This window comes from Lolium perenne, chromosome 3 (genome assembly GCF_019359855.2).
Source record: "Lolium perenne isolate Kyuss_39 chromosome 3, Kyuss_2.0, whole genome shotgun sequence".
Classification (NCBI taxonomy): domain Eukaryota; kingdom Viridiplantae; phylum Streptophyta; class Magnoliopsida; order Poales; family Poaceae; genus Lolium; species Lolium perenne.
The window spans coordinates 303309536-303324964 of NC_067246.2; the positions used below are offsets into that span (position 1 = coordinate 303309536).

A 15429-nucleotide genomic window follows, 5' to 3' on the forward strand; every position below is an offset into this window, starting at 1 on the left:
AGCAAGGGATGTTCTGCAACAAAGTTCACATTAGTAATCTTACAAACCTATTTTCTGTGCATAGCATATTTAGCTGCATGGCAAATTAAGATTGTGGATACTAAATAAAAATGCAAATCTGCTGGTTGTGTGAAGTGATCTCATTTCACATTGTCTACAGTATTGTGTACAAGCTAACACCACAATTTCTAGCAAAGAATGAAGCTAGCAAACCTAAAACAGCCAACCACCAAAATTTTCTTTATTCAAATATATGTGCTATAATACAAAACAATCAGTTCTTCTATCAGAAAATGAAATGGGGAATGGATTCTAAATACACCAGTAACACAACAAGCATATCAAAATAACTTACAGAGTATTCTTCAAAGTTTGTATGCATAGTAATGCAGAAGAACTCTGGTTCCTTCAGCTTCATGTGGCAACCACCATCACGGTTTCCACAGATTGGACACTTCATCTAATATATGAATACAAAATTATTATAAATGATACAAATGGGCATATATAAATTCATACAAGAAACCATATTCATCAAATGAACAACACTCTTAAGTTCACTGGAAAAAAATGAAGTAGCATAATTTCTATGCATACCAAAAAGAGGTGAACAACATCTGAATGCTTAGTTTACTACATTGTTCATATTGTTACTGAAATAAATCCTAAACCATTATGAAGTACAAAACATATAAATTAGACTCAAACCCTAAAGTAACAATCTAATTAAGAATTCATGCAGACAATAATTACTAGAAAGAAATGCAGACCACAATTTAAAATGGTTATAAGTGATGCTATAAAAAAAAAATATTAAAACATACATAATCCCATTAAGAGTAAGAGGAAAATTAAGGGGAGAAGTTTTAGGATTTTTCTCATCTTAAACATACATGCTGCATACAGAGAACAGCTCCATTAGGACCCAGCATAAATAATAGGGATAGAAAAGTAGGGGAAAGTAATACATAGACAAAGACAAAAAAACAAGTACGAGAAAAGGACCACACCAGTAGGACCGCACAGCACGTGGACATACAAAAAAAGGAATTCCAGATCTGGGTGGTGGATAGAAAAGGAAAGAAAAAAGAGGGTTTCCTCTGACAAGAAATTGATGAAAAGCCTCACAGTGACTGGATCGAGTACTAAAACCATCAGATCTGCTTGGATTTACCTTGTTCCCTTCTCTGCAACCGCCGGTTCAGACGGCCACCTCCACAAGCTCCGACGTTGACCAGGAGAGGAGAAGAACAGTCGACACGAGGGGATGGAGAAGAGCCGACCGGTCCAGGGTTGGGAGGCTTGAAGAAGAGTTAAATATGAACGGCTCAACACAACGAAAGACAAGGCCCGCCGGTAAAAAGCCCAGTAAACACGCAGTGACAAAAAAACCCAACCCAAAAGCCTGTCCCCGGAGCCCAACCCGCGAGGTAATGATGAAACAGTAGCTGAATTAATGTTTATTTGTCATTTATGTTTTATTTACTGAATAATGGCTAAACCTTCAAAATATTTCAAAATCTTCAGTTGGCCACGTTAACTATTTACGTGCATAATTAATTAGTAGTGCTGATTGTAGTTACATTTAGACGTGAAAAGCTATTGATTTTGTCACAGTGTACAGATATGCATGCTCACTACTTAGGCCACCATTTAATGCAACTTAACATGGAAAAATCTTCGTGTACAAGCTATAAGAGTTGCCATTCAACATAAGATGATGCATGAGTCCACTGCCGATGCCGCCAGTGCATATAATGGTAACAGTTCTTGTACTACCTGGATTGGAAATTACATGCTAATTATAAAATGCTACTTTTGTTGAATTATGTAAGTAGGACAGCATATAGGCACTCACTTGTTGTTAAGTTTGCATTTCTTGCTGCGTCGGTTGTGACCTGGCTCTTTGCAAGCCCCGCACTTAATATTGTGCTCGTCGTACGATAGAGGTCTTCCATTTTTAGACTTGGGGCGGTTGTCATCATCTTTATTATGTGTACCTTTGCTCGATACTTTAATAGGATCCTGGACCTTAACCATGTTTCCTTCTCGGTCCTCCACATGTTCAACTGCTAATGAGCTTAGACAAATCGGAACAGCACCCACCGTACCCTCCTTGTCGTACTCAACCGCCTTTGCTATCACGTCCTTTAAACTGTCCTGTAACTGAGCCCAAAGTGTTGGGTGTTTGCATGCTGCATGCATAGCTTGCGAGGATAACACACTCACCTTGCTATATTCAATTCTATCTGCTGTACCTGACCAACCTACTCCAAACATATCACTCGTTCACCTAGCAGGCAGTCCATTTCTTGCGTCTTTTGATAACCGACGAAGAACACAACACTTTGGAATTTCAGATATTTGCAGAACACATAGAACATGGAATATATGTTTGCAAGGGAGTCCTTTTCGAATCATTCTCCTGCAGCTGCACTTTATAGTTTCTTTAGGATTTCCCGGTGTATATTCCACGGTGAACTGCCTCTTTGGTTTATTATGCCATGCCACGACAAAAGTTTCAGACCCACATCCCAGCTTTCTTTCCAAAGTCACTATGCCTCCAACTGACCTCAAATCTAGCTGCAATATATAGAAGTTTGCCGGGGTAAACACGTGGGTAGCAAATACCTCCAGATCCCTGCAGCTTGTTACGGGCACAAGTAATGTCTGTGAGGCCGTGCAGTCATCATGCGCCTCGTTCTCACGGATGCGGGTAATGCAATTCTCATAGTGCAATATCATGTCCACTAAAGTCATTTCTCCATCAAGGTGCAGGTGAAGGCAGGAATTCAGACTTTCACTCCGCTGGTTGCTCTTCATACCAAGCCAAAAACCCTCTGTCACAAAAGCTGCAGCCCACAGGTGCCTCTTCCTGTACATTCTCCTCAACCAAATTTCGGTGTTCTCTCTCTTCCATCTTTTTAAAAAAGCCTGCCATCTCTGCTCAAATTTGGCTATGGACATGCTATAGTACAACATAGACCGGAACTCGCCAAACGACTTGTGACTGAGATGGATCTTCATATTTTTTTCAACATGCCAAGAACATATGCGGTGCCAGACATCGGGAAATACAGTGCGGATTGCCCTAATAATCGCTGAGTCGGCGTCCGTAATTACACTCAAAGGCTTCTTCTGGCACATTGCCTTCAGAAATGTTTGCAGCAACCACACATAAGTTTCTTCTTTCTCATCTGAAACTATGGCACAACCAAAAACCGTAGTCCTACGGTGATTGTTCAGACCAACAAAAGGTATGAATGGCATACCATAGCGATTCATCTTGTACGTGCTGTCAAACACAAGAACATCTCCATAGTCCTCATAGTCGTGTACAGACTGCGAGTCACACCAGAACATTCTCTTCAGCCGTCCTTCTTCATCTAAGTCATAGTCGAAATAAAAAACTTGGGTCCTTCTCCTTTCTGCTCAGCATAATGCCTATAGTCGTGGCAGCATCACCCTTCGCAAGTAGTTTCCTCTTTTCCTTGCTGCAAAGGTTGTACAGATCCCGTCGGACGTACCCAACGCCGCCATACCATCCACTTCTGCTAATCATATAATCCATTATGGTGTGCTTCCTAATACCTGCAGCTCCCATAGCTAAGATCTCAGCCTTCTGATGATCTCTGATTTTTCTATGCGACCAAAGAAAAGGTGTTTCATCCGCTCTTGCTAACGTATGACTGTGCTTGTCATCAAAACTATCAACATACCAGACACCAAGTTTTTCATTCAGCTTCACAGTCATCTGCGCCTCACAATTGCATCGAGACTGTGGTCTGAGCCTCCGGCTATGTCCCTCTTCGGTCATCAACTTTGGATCACGCTCACCTTCCCTTGAACACAAAAAACGCCTGTAACGCCTATGTTTCGTAACTTTTTTGCTATATCTGACCTTATCCAATCTGATGCTGAATCCAATATCGTTGGCATAGCTGTTGTAGAATACAAATGCAGCTTCTTCACTAGGAAAAGTCATCTCCTTTATCATCATGTACAACTCTATCGTATCCTCTGCCTAACAAGCTTGACTGAGGTTCGCATCATCACCATCATCAACATGGGACTGTCACATAAAAACATAGCAATCAAACTCAATTTTTTTTATGTGGCTATTAAAAAAATTGGTTTCCACAAATAATTAACCAATACATACATCCTTGCTCTTCGACGGCTTTGCCTCCACATAATGTTTGGCAACTACTGACTCATCATAAAAACAATTCTCCACGTCGGATTCACCATAATAGTCATACACATTTTCAAGTCCAAATATTTCCTGCAAAAATTAAAGACAACAAGTAAATGTACCTCATTATTGTTTCCCACTTTTTAATGGTAATCTCATTTCATTGCATATCAAATAACAATTACAATCCATGTACCTCATTGCTGTTTTCCTCCAACGCAACATCATCACTAATATCTCTCTCATAATCATTGTCAATGTCCATCTACATATTCAATGATAACATGACAATGTTAAAACATTTATCCTTCTGCATTTGCTTTCCATGAAAAAAATTGAATATATCAAATACACTTACATTAATAATTGCTTCCATCCCATGCTCTGAGCTCATGGAATTATTTGACCTTGAACCAACGAAAATATTCTCCCTCCCTGACAAAGATTCATTACCAAGCCCCGTTCTAGAATTATCTGACTCATCTCCATGAACTCCAATTCCAGGAACCTTCTCTACCTCACAAACAACAGATATCGTCTCATCCATTTCCTAGCTACAGCAAAAATCACAAATTCAATACATCCGCATCAAATTCTTTCACAAGTTAAAATGATCCAACAAGAGGTGAGTTATCATGTACGTACCTACCAATCGACGCGCCGGAGGAGTAAACCTACCCCCACCACAGGGGTCGATCAATGCGTCCGAGGAGGAAGAAGCCACTAGGCCACGCACAAGGGCAAGAGGAGCTGGCCCTAACCCTAGCCGCGCTCGCCCGGACTTAATTATCAGGTTGGAGCGAGCAACGGCGACGGCGGAGACGGCCAGCACGCGGCAGATCCCACCCGGGAGGAAGAGGAACCCCGTCGGGCTCGCGCTAGGGTTCCAACGAGGAGTCAAATGCTCACGGCGATCGCGGGGGAACGAGGAAGATAAACCCTACCCCAGCCCGTGCTCGCGCTAGGGTTTCCGACGACGGAGGAGTACACTTCTCCTCACGACGATCGCGTCAATAGAAGACACATGCACGACGATATGCGAGTTTTAGGTGGATTAGATCTTAACTGCTCACGTGATCTCAATTTTTTTTTAACCGTGAGGTACATATACCGTATCCATACATATGGGTATACACGGGCTGGATATGGGTTCGGGCGAGCCCAACGCTTAAAAAAAAACTCAAAATGACCCCTCAACTTCACTTGGGGAGCACCGGAGCATCCCTCGTATGTGTGTTCTCCAACGCCAACCTCCTTCCATGTCTTCTCCCTAGGTCTGTCCAAATACTGATGGCCTTTCGTGAGCCGTGACATCACTGCTATGTCTACTCTCTAGCAGGGCGGCGTCGAAGCCCATCAGTAATTCGCTAGCCAGCTATAACACCTCGACGCCGACGGACGGACGCAGGCGAGGAAGAGAGAAGCAAGCAAAGCAATGGCTTCCTCTTCGCTGGACATCGAGGCAGCCCAAGCGCACAAGGACGGCGGCGATGGCGGATACACAACCGCAGCCACTGCTCACGCGGTAGACACAGGTAGCCGCATACATGATCAATCAAGAAGCATGCATTTCTTTTGGTCCAACGCCGTGATACACATCACCATGTCTCTGCTGCTTGTTAATTTCGTGATGCACGCATGTGGCAGATTCATGGCAGCAAGTCGGGCTGCTGCTGGTGACGGGGTTCAACTGCGGCTACGTCCTCAGCTTCTCCAACCTGATGATGGTGCCGCTGGGGTGGTGGTGGGGCGCCGCCTGCCTGCTCCTCGTCGCCGGCGCCGCCTGGTACGCAAACTGGCTCCTCGCCGGACTCCATCTCGTCGACGGCCACAGGTTCATCCGCTACAGGGACCTCATGGGCAGCGTTTTCGGTACGTACACATGACGCAACACGCACGTCACGTTCCTCGGTCGAGTTTCAATAGCTCCATCGTTTCTCCCCCGGCCCAGTCACATGCCTGTGTTTGTTGTAGGAGATAGCTGCAAAACGATAGGCTGGTTTCTTTTCGATAAAATAGGCTGATATATACGTTTGGAACGCAGGATTTTCACACGATAATTGTAGGAATCGACAATCCTCTGGAATTGGTACTGTATAGCCGTTTGCAACGCAGGATTCACTTGTAGGAATATTACAAAAACGTTCCTTGATTTCATAGGAAAAGTACACAGGAAAGAAAACATTGGCTCCGACATGTTTTTGTTTTTCCTGTGCAAAGAGCGAAGCAATGTCATCACGCGGAGATGTTGGGTGGTTCTTCCGCCGGCCACCTAGCCATTGTCGCATGTCTCTTCCAAGCCTTCTCTTCCTTTTCCAACGCAACAAGTGGGTGCTCCCGGGCTGTATACACGTGATCGGCTACTCTGTAAACTGCAACGGCGGAGACTGGTTCAAATCTCACTACTCCGGCTCTCTGCCATGGACTCAGCCATGGTGGAAGTGGACTAGCTTCTTTTTCCTAAGTCACGAACGTTCGTGTGTTTTTCCTAAGCTCATCCAAAGGCCATCGTAGGAATTTTACCCTATTTTTTCCATTCCATAGTTTTGCATGTGCATTCCTGTCCTGTTCGTATGATTTTCCCTGCACTCTCCCTATCATGCATCCCAAACAGGCCAATTCAATGCCTGATATACGGAGTAGTAGCATGAATTGGTAGACGGAGGAAATTAATGCCTGATGTAGCATGAGAATGGAATCCTTGCACAAAAAAGGGAACGAGGGAGCATCTTGTGTCAGGAACGAAAGTAGTAACAAAAATACATTTTGCATCAATGTAAGGCGCAAACACTAATCGAGAAGCGTTGATCACTTATAATTACGTACACTGACAAATCTGCAGAATTTGGTACATGAGGTTTATCTAGCTTGTCCGGACGAACCATAACGGAACTTTCCAGACTAGATGACGGGAAATGCAGGCTGACGCGTGTTGTTTATGTTATTATTGTGTTCTTGTGAAGGGAGAAAAATGTACTACATCACCTGGTTCCTGCAGTTCGCCACCCTGCTCCTGGTGAGCATGGGCTTCATTTTACTTGGTGGAAGAGCTCTCAAGGTATGATATGTGAATTACTTTAGTGCTGTTAGTCGATTATGATAGTGAATTTATCCAATAGTCCCGGATAATTTGGCATGCGTGCAAATGCTTTTTGACCAGGCAATCAGCGCCGAGTTCATGGGCGACTCCACTCCGAGGCTGCAGTGGTTCATCGCAGCGGCGGGCGCCGTGTACTTGGTCTTCGCCTACTTCGTGCCGACGCTGTCCGCCATGAGGAACTGGCTCGCCACATCCGCCGCGCTCACCGTGACCTTCGACGTCGCCCTCCTGGCCGTGCTCGTCAAAGACGGTACTGATGACCATGCATCCTTTTGTTCCTGTCCTGCTATTACTAGCACGTTGAGTAACAAAAAGCGATATATATAGCCGAGCTCTTCACTAGACAGCGAAATCTGAACTGATCGAGTTTGCAACAATAATTGTTTGTACGTACTGTACTTGCGTTGGGAGATCGAGCAAGCACACGGACTACAGTACCCACGGGACCCAGCTGGAGAAGGTGTTCAGCGCGCTGGGCGCCGTCGCCGCTACCCTCGTCTGCAACAGCTCCGGGCTGCTCCCCGAGATACAGGTAGGGTAGGGAATACATGTGGAACTTGTTAGCAATAAGCCATTGTGTCCGTGGCGTGCATGGTGGACCGGCGTGAGCGCGCCAAGGTCGAGTCCATGCACGGCAGGGTGCGCGTGTGGCAATGTGTGTAGTGTGTGCGTGTGTGTGCTGGTGGCAAGGAGCGTGGCGTGAGACGGAGCCTCACGGAGGAGTTTGTTGCTCCAACGGTGAAGATGGCCAGGTCATGAGGAGATGTGTACGTGCGCGTAGAGCTCGGCCGGGTCATGAGGAGATCGCGTACGTGCGCGTAGAGCTCGGCCGTGGACGTTGAGTGGGTGCTGGTTGCGTGGGCGCTGCGTAGCTGCTAGGCTATTTATATTGTACTACTTGCTTCGTTTGGTTTGAGAAATACAGAGAGAGTACTCGGCTGTTTGAGCAGCAACGAGGAGAAAAACTCCATTGTCTCCATTGCCTTTCTTCTACCTCTGTCGGTGAGGTGAGTGAGAGAGAGAGGGTGCAGCCTCAGGCTGCACCAACAGAACTTCGCGGTTTTGGTGCCATGTTCATCTAATGATGTGATGTGATGTGATGTGTCGTCGTGGTTTTGGTTCGCAAAACAAAAACAAGTCGACGCTGCGGAAGCCGTCGGTGTCCAACATGAGGCGCGCGCTGGCGCTGCAGTACACGGTGGGGGCGGCGGCCTACTACGGGATCACCGTGGCCGGCTACTGGGCGTACGGCGCCGCCGCGTCGGAGTACCTCCCCAACCAGATCGGCGGGCCGCGCTGGACCTCCGTGCTCATCAACGCCGCCGCCTTCCTCCAGAGCATCGTCTCGCAGCATGTACGTCGTCAGTCGTCTGTCGTTGTAACCATCCAAAATCACAACGTTGTTAACATGGCTGCGTCCAGATGTTCGCGGCGCCGATCCACGAGGCGATGGACACGCGGCTGCAGAGGCTGGACGAGGGCATGTTCTCGCGCCACAACATGGCGCGCCGCCTCGTCGCCAGGGGAGTCCTCTTCAGCGTCAACGTCTTCGTCACCGCGCTCTTCCCATTCATGGGCGACTTCGTCAACCTCTTCGGCTCATTCGCGCTCTTCCCGCTCACCTTCATCTTCCCCAGCATGATGGTCCTCAAGGTGACCTCATTTTGCAGCAAGCGACATACCGTATATGCATGCCAGGGTGACGGTGTGGATGCAAAATTTTAACAAAGGTCTTGTTATGCAGATCAAAGGGCGATGTGACGGTAGATGGCACAGGCTCTGGCACTGGGGCATCATCGTCGTCGCCTCCGTTCTCGGAATTGCGACCTCCGCCGCAGCTGTCCGTCTCATCGCGCACAACATCAGCGTGTACCGTTTCTTCGCCGACGTGTAAAAGACGCACGGGGTGTGTCCAACTCTCGATCGCTGCTACTGTTAATTTATCGGACCTAGTTAATTCCCTTTCAATGTAGAACTAACTTATACTTCTTGATCACCCGATTTAATAATTCATACTGGATATAGAACTAGAGCGTTTGGGGGCTTTCTGGAATGGGCAGAAGCTATGTTGGGTAGGTTCTCCTGGACACGTGTTGATCCTTTTTTTCTGCCTGATGTTGGCAAAGTGGACGCGAGCGAAACGGGCCTTTATGGATGTTTCTCTCCTGCGCTAGGGCAGGCTCAACAGTCACGACTACGGTCATGCGGATCATTCCTGAGCTCCTGGAGTCATGTGGTGATGTGGTGATACCTCCTTCCGTCGACAAAGTATGGTCAGACTCGCACGAGATCTCGGAGGTGGCTTCTTCGTCGGGTTCGACGCTTGGCTTTGAGAGGAGTGGTGTTGTTGACGATGTCTCTTTTTCGCTTGAGTCTGACAGGCAAGTGGTTTCTATTGGTGTTGGGGTTGCTAAGTCTAGTATGTTGGCAGCGGTGCCCGGAGCTGTCGTCGCCAAAAAGGTTTGCGATTTTCTCGCCACTTTGGTTGCTACATACCCTAGATCCGGAGTGGTTTGATGGGTGCCTTCCAATGTCTTGGGTTGTCTTCGTCGACGCGGTGTTTGTGTGCCGTGTTTGGAGTGTTTGTTCATGTCGCTTTGTGGTTCTAGGTATTGGCTAGAGTGGGTGTGGCCCGTAGGCTTGGATGTGGGTATGTGGGCTTGACTGTGCTGTTGTGTTGTTTTATGTTTTCGTCCAATTTTTTCTAAAAATTGGATACTCTCTTCTTAAGTAATGGAGCTTTTGCCTGAAAAGATTTGCATCTCCTTAGTTTGTATTTTTTTTTAAGTTGCAAGTTAGATTACAATTGGGAATTCTTAGTCACAAGTTAAGTTGGAATTGAAATTTTTTAGTATTAAGTGGGCTTGCAACTAAAATTTATCAGTTAAGTTGCAACTAAGATTTTTCCAATTCCAAATCAAGTTACAACTAACAAATTTTAAATATGAGTGACGTCACTTGACTAAAAATTTTCCAATTCCAAATCAAGTTACAACTACTAACAAATTTTAAATATGAGAGTGACGGTCACTTGACTAAGTTCTTAGTCAACTGAGAATTAGTCACACCCAAATTAAAAATAGTATAGCAGGGCACGATGGCATTGCACAAAATTGAGCAATTAGCGCTCCATTGGATTTGCAATGAAAAGGAATAAAAAAATGTTAATTTCAGTTTTTTGAAACTGCAGATTTGTACAAGCACATTCAAGAACAAACAAATCCCGGGTCAAACGGCAAAGGGAGGAACGAATTCTCTAAACCTGATGTCAGATATCCGGTCAAAAACAAACCCTTATGTACACACGTTGCAAGCACCATACACTATTGTTGGATCCATCGGCAGATTTTCTCTTCTTTTTTTAGGATCTTTTCGCATGCTAATTTCTTCTTGGAAAGTCCTGCAAGCCAGTTCTCATAAACGCTTGAGTTCGGATCATCTTGGTTGGGTATTAATACTCAGAGAGACATCCCCTGCAACCTTCTTGGGAAGTGTATCACCCGGCTCTGCAAAATGCAGCGCAGACCACTGTGCCTGACTTGAAGGCTTGGATTGCGCTCGGAGCTTGTTGCAATTCATCACCATTATGGTCTCTCTCCATTATTGCCACCCACTCACAATGATCCAAAACCAGCACTAGCTAATATAGCTTTATTCTTGTGGAGATTGGAGTACGACATATTGGACATGATTGCAGTGTCTGCCCACACTCACAGCAGGTCTGGAAAGTAAACACCTTGTTAGAAAGGGTGATGATGAATATTACTGCCGTTTCAACACACGCCCAATAACAAAACATGATATCCCAAGAATCAAAAACAATTCAGTACTACCTCCCTTCCATATTAAGGGTCACAAATTATCTAGATTCATATGTATCTACACACTAAAACACTATATACATGTGTATCTAGACAAATCTGCGACACTTAAATAGGAGTACTAATCTACTGAGGGACCAAGAGTGCATGATGTCTCACCTGGTGTCCACAGCCAAAAGCCATGTCTTTCGGGTTCACAAGGCAGATAGGGCAAACCTGTAGATGAATCAACGTTAGGAAGACAGTCAAAACTGCAACTTTCTGCCTAGAGAAACAGGAATTAAGAAACAAACAAATATAAGCATTCATGGCATATGAAAGTTTACCTGATTGTCATAAGCAGAAGAAGGTGCAGCAGGGGCCGCAGTATGTGCAGTTTCATAAGGAGGATAAGATGATGAGGTGGTTGGTTTACTAAAGCTTTTCGCTCCATATGAATAAGCATCATGGCTTCCAGCGGGGGGAGGTAGAGGAACCCTTACTGGAGCCTTCAAAGAGCGACGGCTGTTTGACACATAGATAGAAGTCAGTACATATTTCAGAATGAATAAACAATCAGTGAAGCATGCTTTTAGAGTACATAAAGGGGAAAGGGGTGGGGCAGCATACCCTAAGATTCCCAACTCCACAGTTGCTTTGTACTGTTGCGGTATCTCCATTAAGGCTGAAAGAGCAAATGCTGCCTCTTTTCTTGATTGTGGCATGTTTTTGGACATTATCTCCGAAAAATTCACAAACTGGACAAGCAACAGATTCTCAATGTTAGAACACCGTCAAATAAGTCCATTTAAAAAGGGGGAAATGGCGACAATCATATCAGATCCGTATGATTACGATCGTCAGTGACTTACTTGAAAATTGTCAAAAGCCCGGGCAGGAATGTTATCATCAAATTCCTTCATCATGTCCCAGGGGCCATCACCAACCCCTACTAATACAATAGATAACGGCAATTCACTGCATACAAAAAAATAAAGGAAGCAATGAGCAACATACATGACACAGGGGGGCAGATAATTCAGTCAGCATCATGATAGAACTAGTTCCTTGCAAGAAGTACAGTCAAGATGCACACCAGCATGTACATATCAAAACAGTATAACAGGGGCACTTAAGAATGACAAACCTGGCCCTCACAATGGCATCAACAGTCTTTTGCTCTTGCGCACTCAGCTGCCCAGATGCAGTATCTACACTCCTCGTAACCTACATTTGTATACCAGTTAGTAACTATAAAGGAAGCATCGAGTTCTGAGGGTCATACTGCATGCATACTATTTCGGAAATGACAACCACAAATAGGAACTGTTTGATCAAGAGTGAAAGACCCCTTAAGAGATTACAGGGTCCAAATTTCAGGCTAAAAAGGAAGTATTATCCCGTGAAGATGGGCTAGATGTTGCAAAATATAAAAATCGAGTGTGTAATCTTAACAAAATTATGGAACAATTTCCGGACATAAACAAATGCTTTTGATATTGAAAATCAAAATGGCTACAGAAAGTCTACCAAAACGTCTTATAATTTGGAACAGAAGAAGTACCATATATCTGATAATTTTAAAATCTTTGGAAATGACAACAGCCAATTTTCATGGAAATATACATCATGTAACCCATTTAATAAAATAGTTTACCAGAAAAGAAAGACAGTACAAACGATGTGCAATATGAAAGATATTAGGTTTAAAACATGCCACAAGTCACCCCTCGAATTTAATAAATTTATGTACACAGCATGTGCAAGTAAGGATCAGAACAGTTTACTCATAACATGATCATATAAAAACATAGTTTCTGCATAAAAGCTCCCCATCCAGATATGCATACAACTATACTACAAGTCATGACATGTCTATCTACATTAACCATGTCCACATGACCAGTGCCCAGACTCACCAACTACACAAATGCATTCACCATTAGAGCAAGAGTGTAAAGTGTTAATGTAGTACCTGCCCGTCAGCAATTATCAACAGAACATGGTATTGCCCGCCACTTTGCTCCACAATGGTCATGGCCATCTCAATAATCGGTGCAAAGGATGTCGGTCCTGTTAAAGCCAACATTAACACTCAGAATTAACACATATACATACAGAACCTACTTTAAAGACAACAGTGTAACTTGAGCTTACCAGCTAAGCGCAAATGTGGAACTAGTTCCCTGTATCGCTCGAGAGCTTCTGAGAATCCATTGCAAGGTCTCTCATCAGGATAAAAACAGAAGACGTCTTGGTCATGTGTCGATGCTGCAAAAGGCAAACAGTTGGTTGATGGTTTAGTAAAATTATAGTACTTGTGAGGGAAAAAAAAAAGTGATCAACTATTACACGATCCTTACCATCTCCAAATCCAAAGCAGGGAATCAAGTTATCTTCGTCGAATTTCGACAATGTCTGCCCAAGAATGGAGATTCCTTGTTCATAAGGATTTGGTACACTGCTAATGTGGTGTAAACTACGTCCATGGAAGGAGAATTTGCCTGATAAAGGGAACAAATCATCAGCATCAGGAGGCAAATGTGGCGAGCAGACTACTGGGCGAGTAAAGCGGAAGAGTGGGAGGTAAGGACTAACCTGTCCACTCGTTGCTCTTTGTGAAATCAATACCGACTATAAGATTGGAAGACTCGAGTCCAGCTTGAGCTAGAGCATCGGTAACCTGCAAACAAGTTATCGATGTTGAACAGATCAGTTGAGGGGAATAGCAGTAATAATGCAATTGAACTCGATCGTTTGCTTCTACTGATACTGTCCAGTTGTGGCAGCAAACTTAATTTGAAATATTACATATGTAGAAAAACAGATTGACCAGAGAAGTGAAACAGTCAGGCAAACTGCACAACTGTTGTCAGAATATTGAGGCATCGACTCGACACATTTGGCAACTTGAGCATTGCAGAACTTGACCCGGTAGGTTATTGCCACTCATACCCATATCCTACTTGAGAGGGCGACCGAGCAACACCCACCAACTAGAGCCAGTTGCCAACCACGCAATAAACATTTTTAACTAATTGCTTGACGTAATGAGTTGTGAACAACCACCAGGCCGTTTATTTCCGGGTGCGCGCATGAATCTTTCACCAGCAGTGATTGACGGTTGACCAGCAGTTCAGATTGTTACTGCTCCAACCGGTTGACCGATTACGGAGCATACCGAACGAACCCTCTCTCTAGGAATCTCAAATGTCAGCAGATTGACCGGCTACTAGGGCGCACGAATCGCCGATGCAGCCATCCTAAGTCGGGGGAGGCTAGAAGATCTATCTACGCGCGCGCGTACAGACGACGAGCGCATGGATTCGCGGCGGTGGTGGTGGAAGCAACGAACAATCCAATCTCGATTTCGAAACTGCTAGTGGCGTGCGTGCGTACCTGTTCGACGGACTGGAAGTCGTCGGCGATCCGCGAGTAGCGCCGGTCGAGGGTCCGGGGCTTGGCGGCCCCTCCCCCGCGCGCCGGCGGCGTGGCGACGGGCGCGGGCTGGTAGGCCGGGTAGGGCGCGGCGTACCCGCCCTGCTGCGGCGGGGGCGCGCCGTACGGGTATGCCCCCTGCGCGTCGCCGTAGGGCTGGTACGGCGGCGGGTACTGCGGCGGCGCCGGCTGCTGGAAGGAGCCCGAGTGGGCGTACCTGCCGCGGCCGCTCCCGTCGCGCGACTCGCTCCTGGACTGGCTCCCTCCCATGCTTCTCTGTCTCTCTCTCGGAGGGGGGCGACTGGACAAGGTGTGCGTATATCTATCTGGGCGCCTGGGGCGGTGGCGGGGACCAGCACTGTAGCAACGGCGGCGACCGGCCGGGTGGGGTGGGGGAGGAAGCAAGCGCGGCGGCGCCTTGGAGGTTTGCTTGCTGAGTCTGTCACGAGGACGGAGGAGCCTTCCGGTATGCTTCGTCTCTCGCAGCCTGTTGGGTCTGTCCTGTGAGTTGGATTGTTGGCTGGCGTCTTGATTTCGCTCGCGTGGTAGACTTTTTGCGAGGAGGGAGAAGTAGTAGCAGCAGCACGGGGTTGGAATCGAAAGGGATGATGCGGTCGGTATTTATCTACCGGGCGGGTGGGTCGTGCGCCGCACATCGACCTCGCATGTCACGTGCACGGAAACTCATCCTGCGCGCGCCTGCGTGGAATCTTCGCACCTTTGCCTCACAAAAAGGAAGAAGCCTTTCCAGATGGATTCCAAGATAGGCAAGCATTTTTTTATTTTTAGAACACGCAGGAGATTTGCATGTCATTGTATTAAGCATAAGAAGCGGACCAAGATGTTTCATACAAACGGATAGCAGCCACCAAGTAAACCAACCTTTCTAAGGAAGC

General features: G+C 45.9%; 2 protein-coding genes across 2 annotated transcripts; one reads left to right on the plus strand and one right to left on the minus strand.

Annotated features, from left to right (window-relative positions):
- Positions 1-5452: 5452 nt before the first annotated feature.
- Positions 5453-9284, plus strand: LOC127345278 (proline transporter 1). The gene is made up of 8 exons (XM_071828609.1): positions 5453-5730; positions 5843-6067; positions 7159-7253; positions 7356-7544; positions 7702-7827; positions 8434-8649; positions 8718-8948; positions 9040-9284. Exons 1-8 carry the CDS (start codon positions 5631-5633, stop codon positions 9187-9189), a joined length of 1332 nt encoding a protein of 443 aa, XP_071684710.1. The 5' UTR covers positions 5453-5630; the 3' UTR covers positions 9190-9284.
- Positions 9285-10446: 1162 nt separating this feature from the next.
- Positions 10447-15119, minus strand: LOC127345280 (E3 ubiquitin-protein ligase RGLG2). Its single transcript, XM_051371723.2, has 11 exons — positions 14495-15119; positions 13694-13778; positions 13459-13599; positions 13253-13366; positions 13071-13168; positions 12243-12322; positions 11968-12073; positions 11726-11853; positions 11443-11620; positions 11276-11332; positions 10447-11016 (listed from the first exon to the last, which is right to left on the minus strand). The coding sequence occupies exons 1-11, from the start codon at positions 14801-14803 to the stop codon at positions 10936-10938; spliced, it is 1377 nt and encodes a 458-aa protein (XP_051227683.1). The 5' UTR covers positions 14804-15119; the 3' UTR covers positions 10447-10935.
- Between the last annotated feature and the right edge of the window lie 310 nt (positions 15120-15429).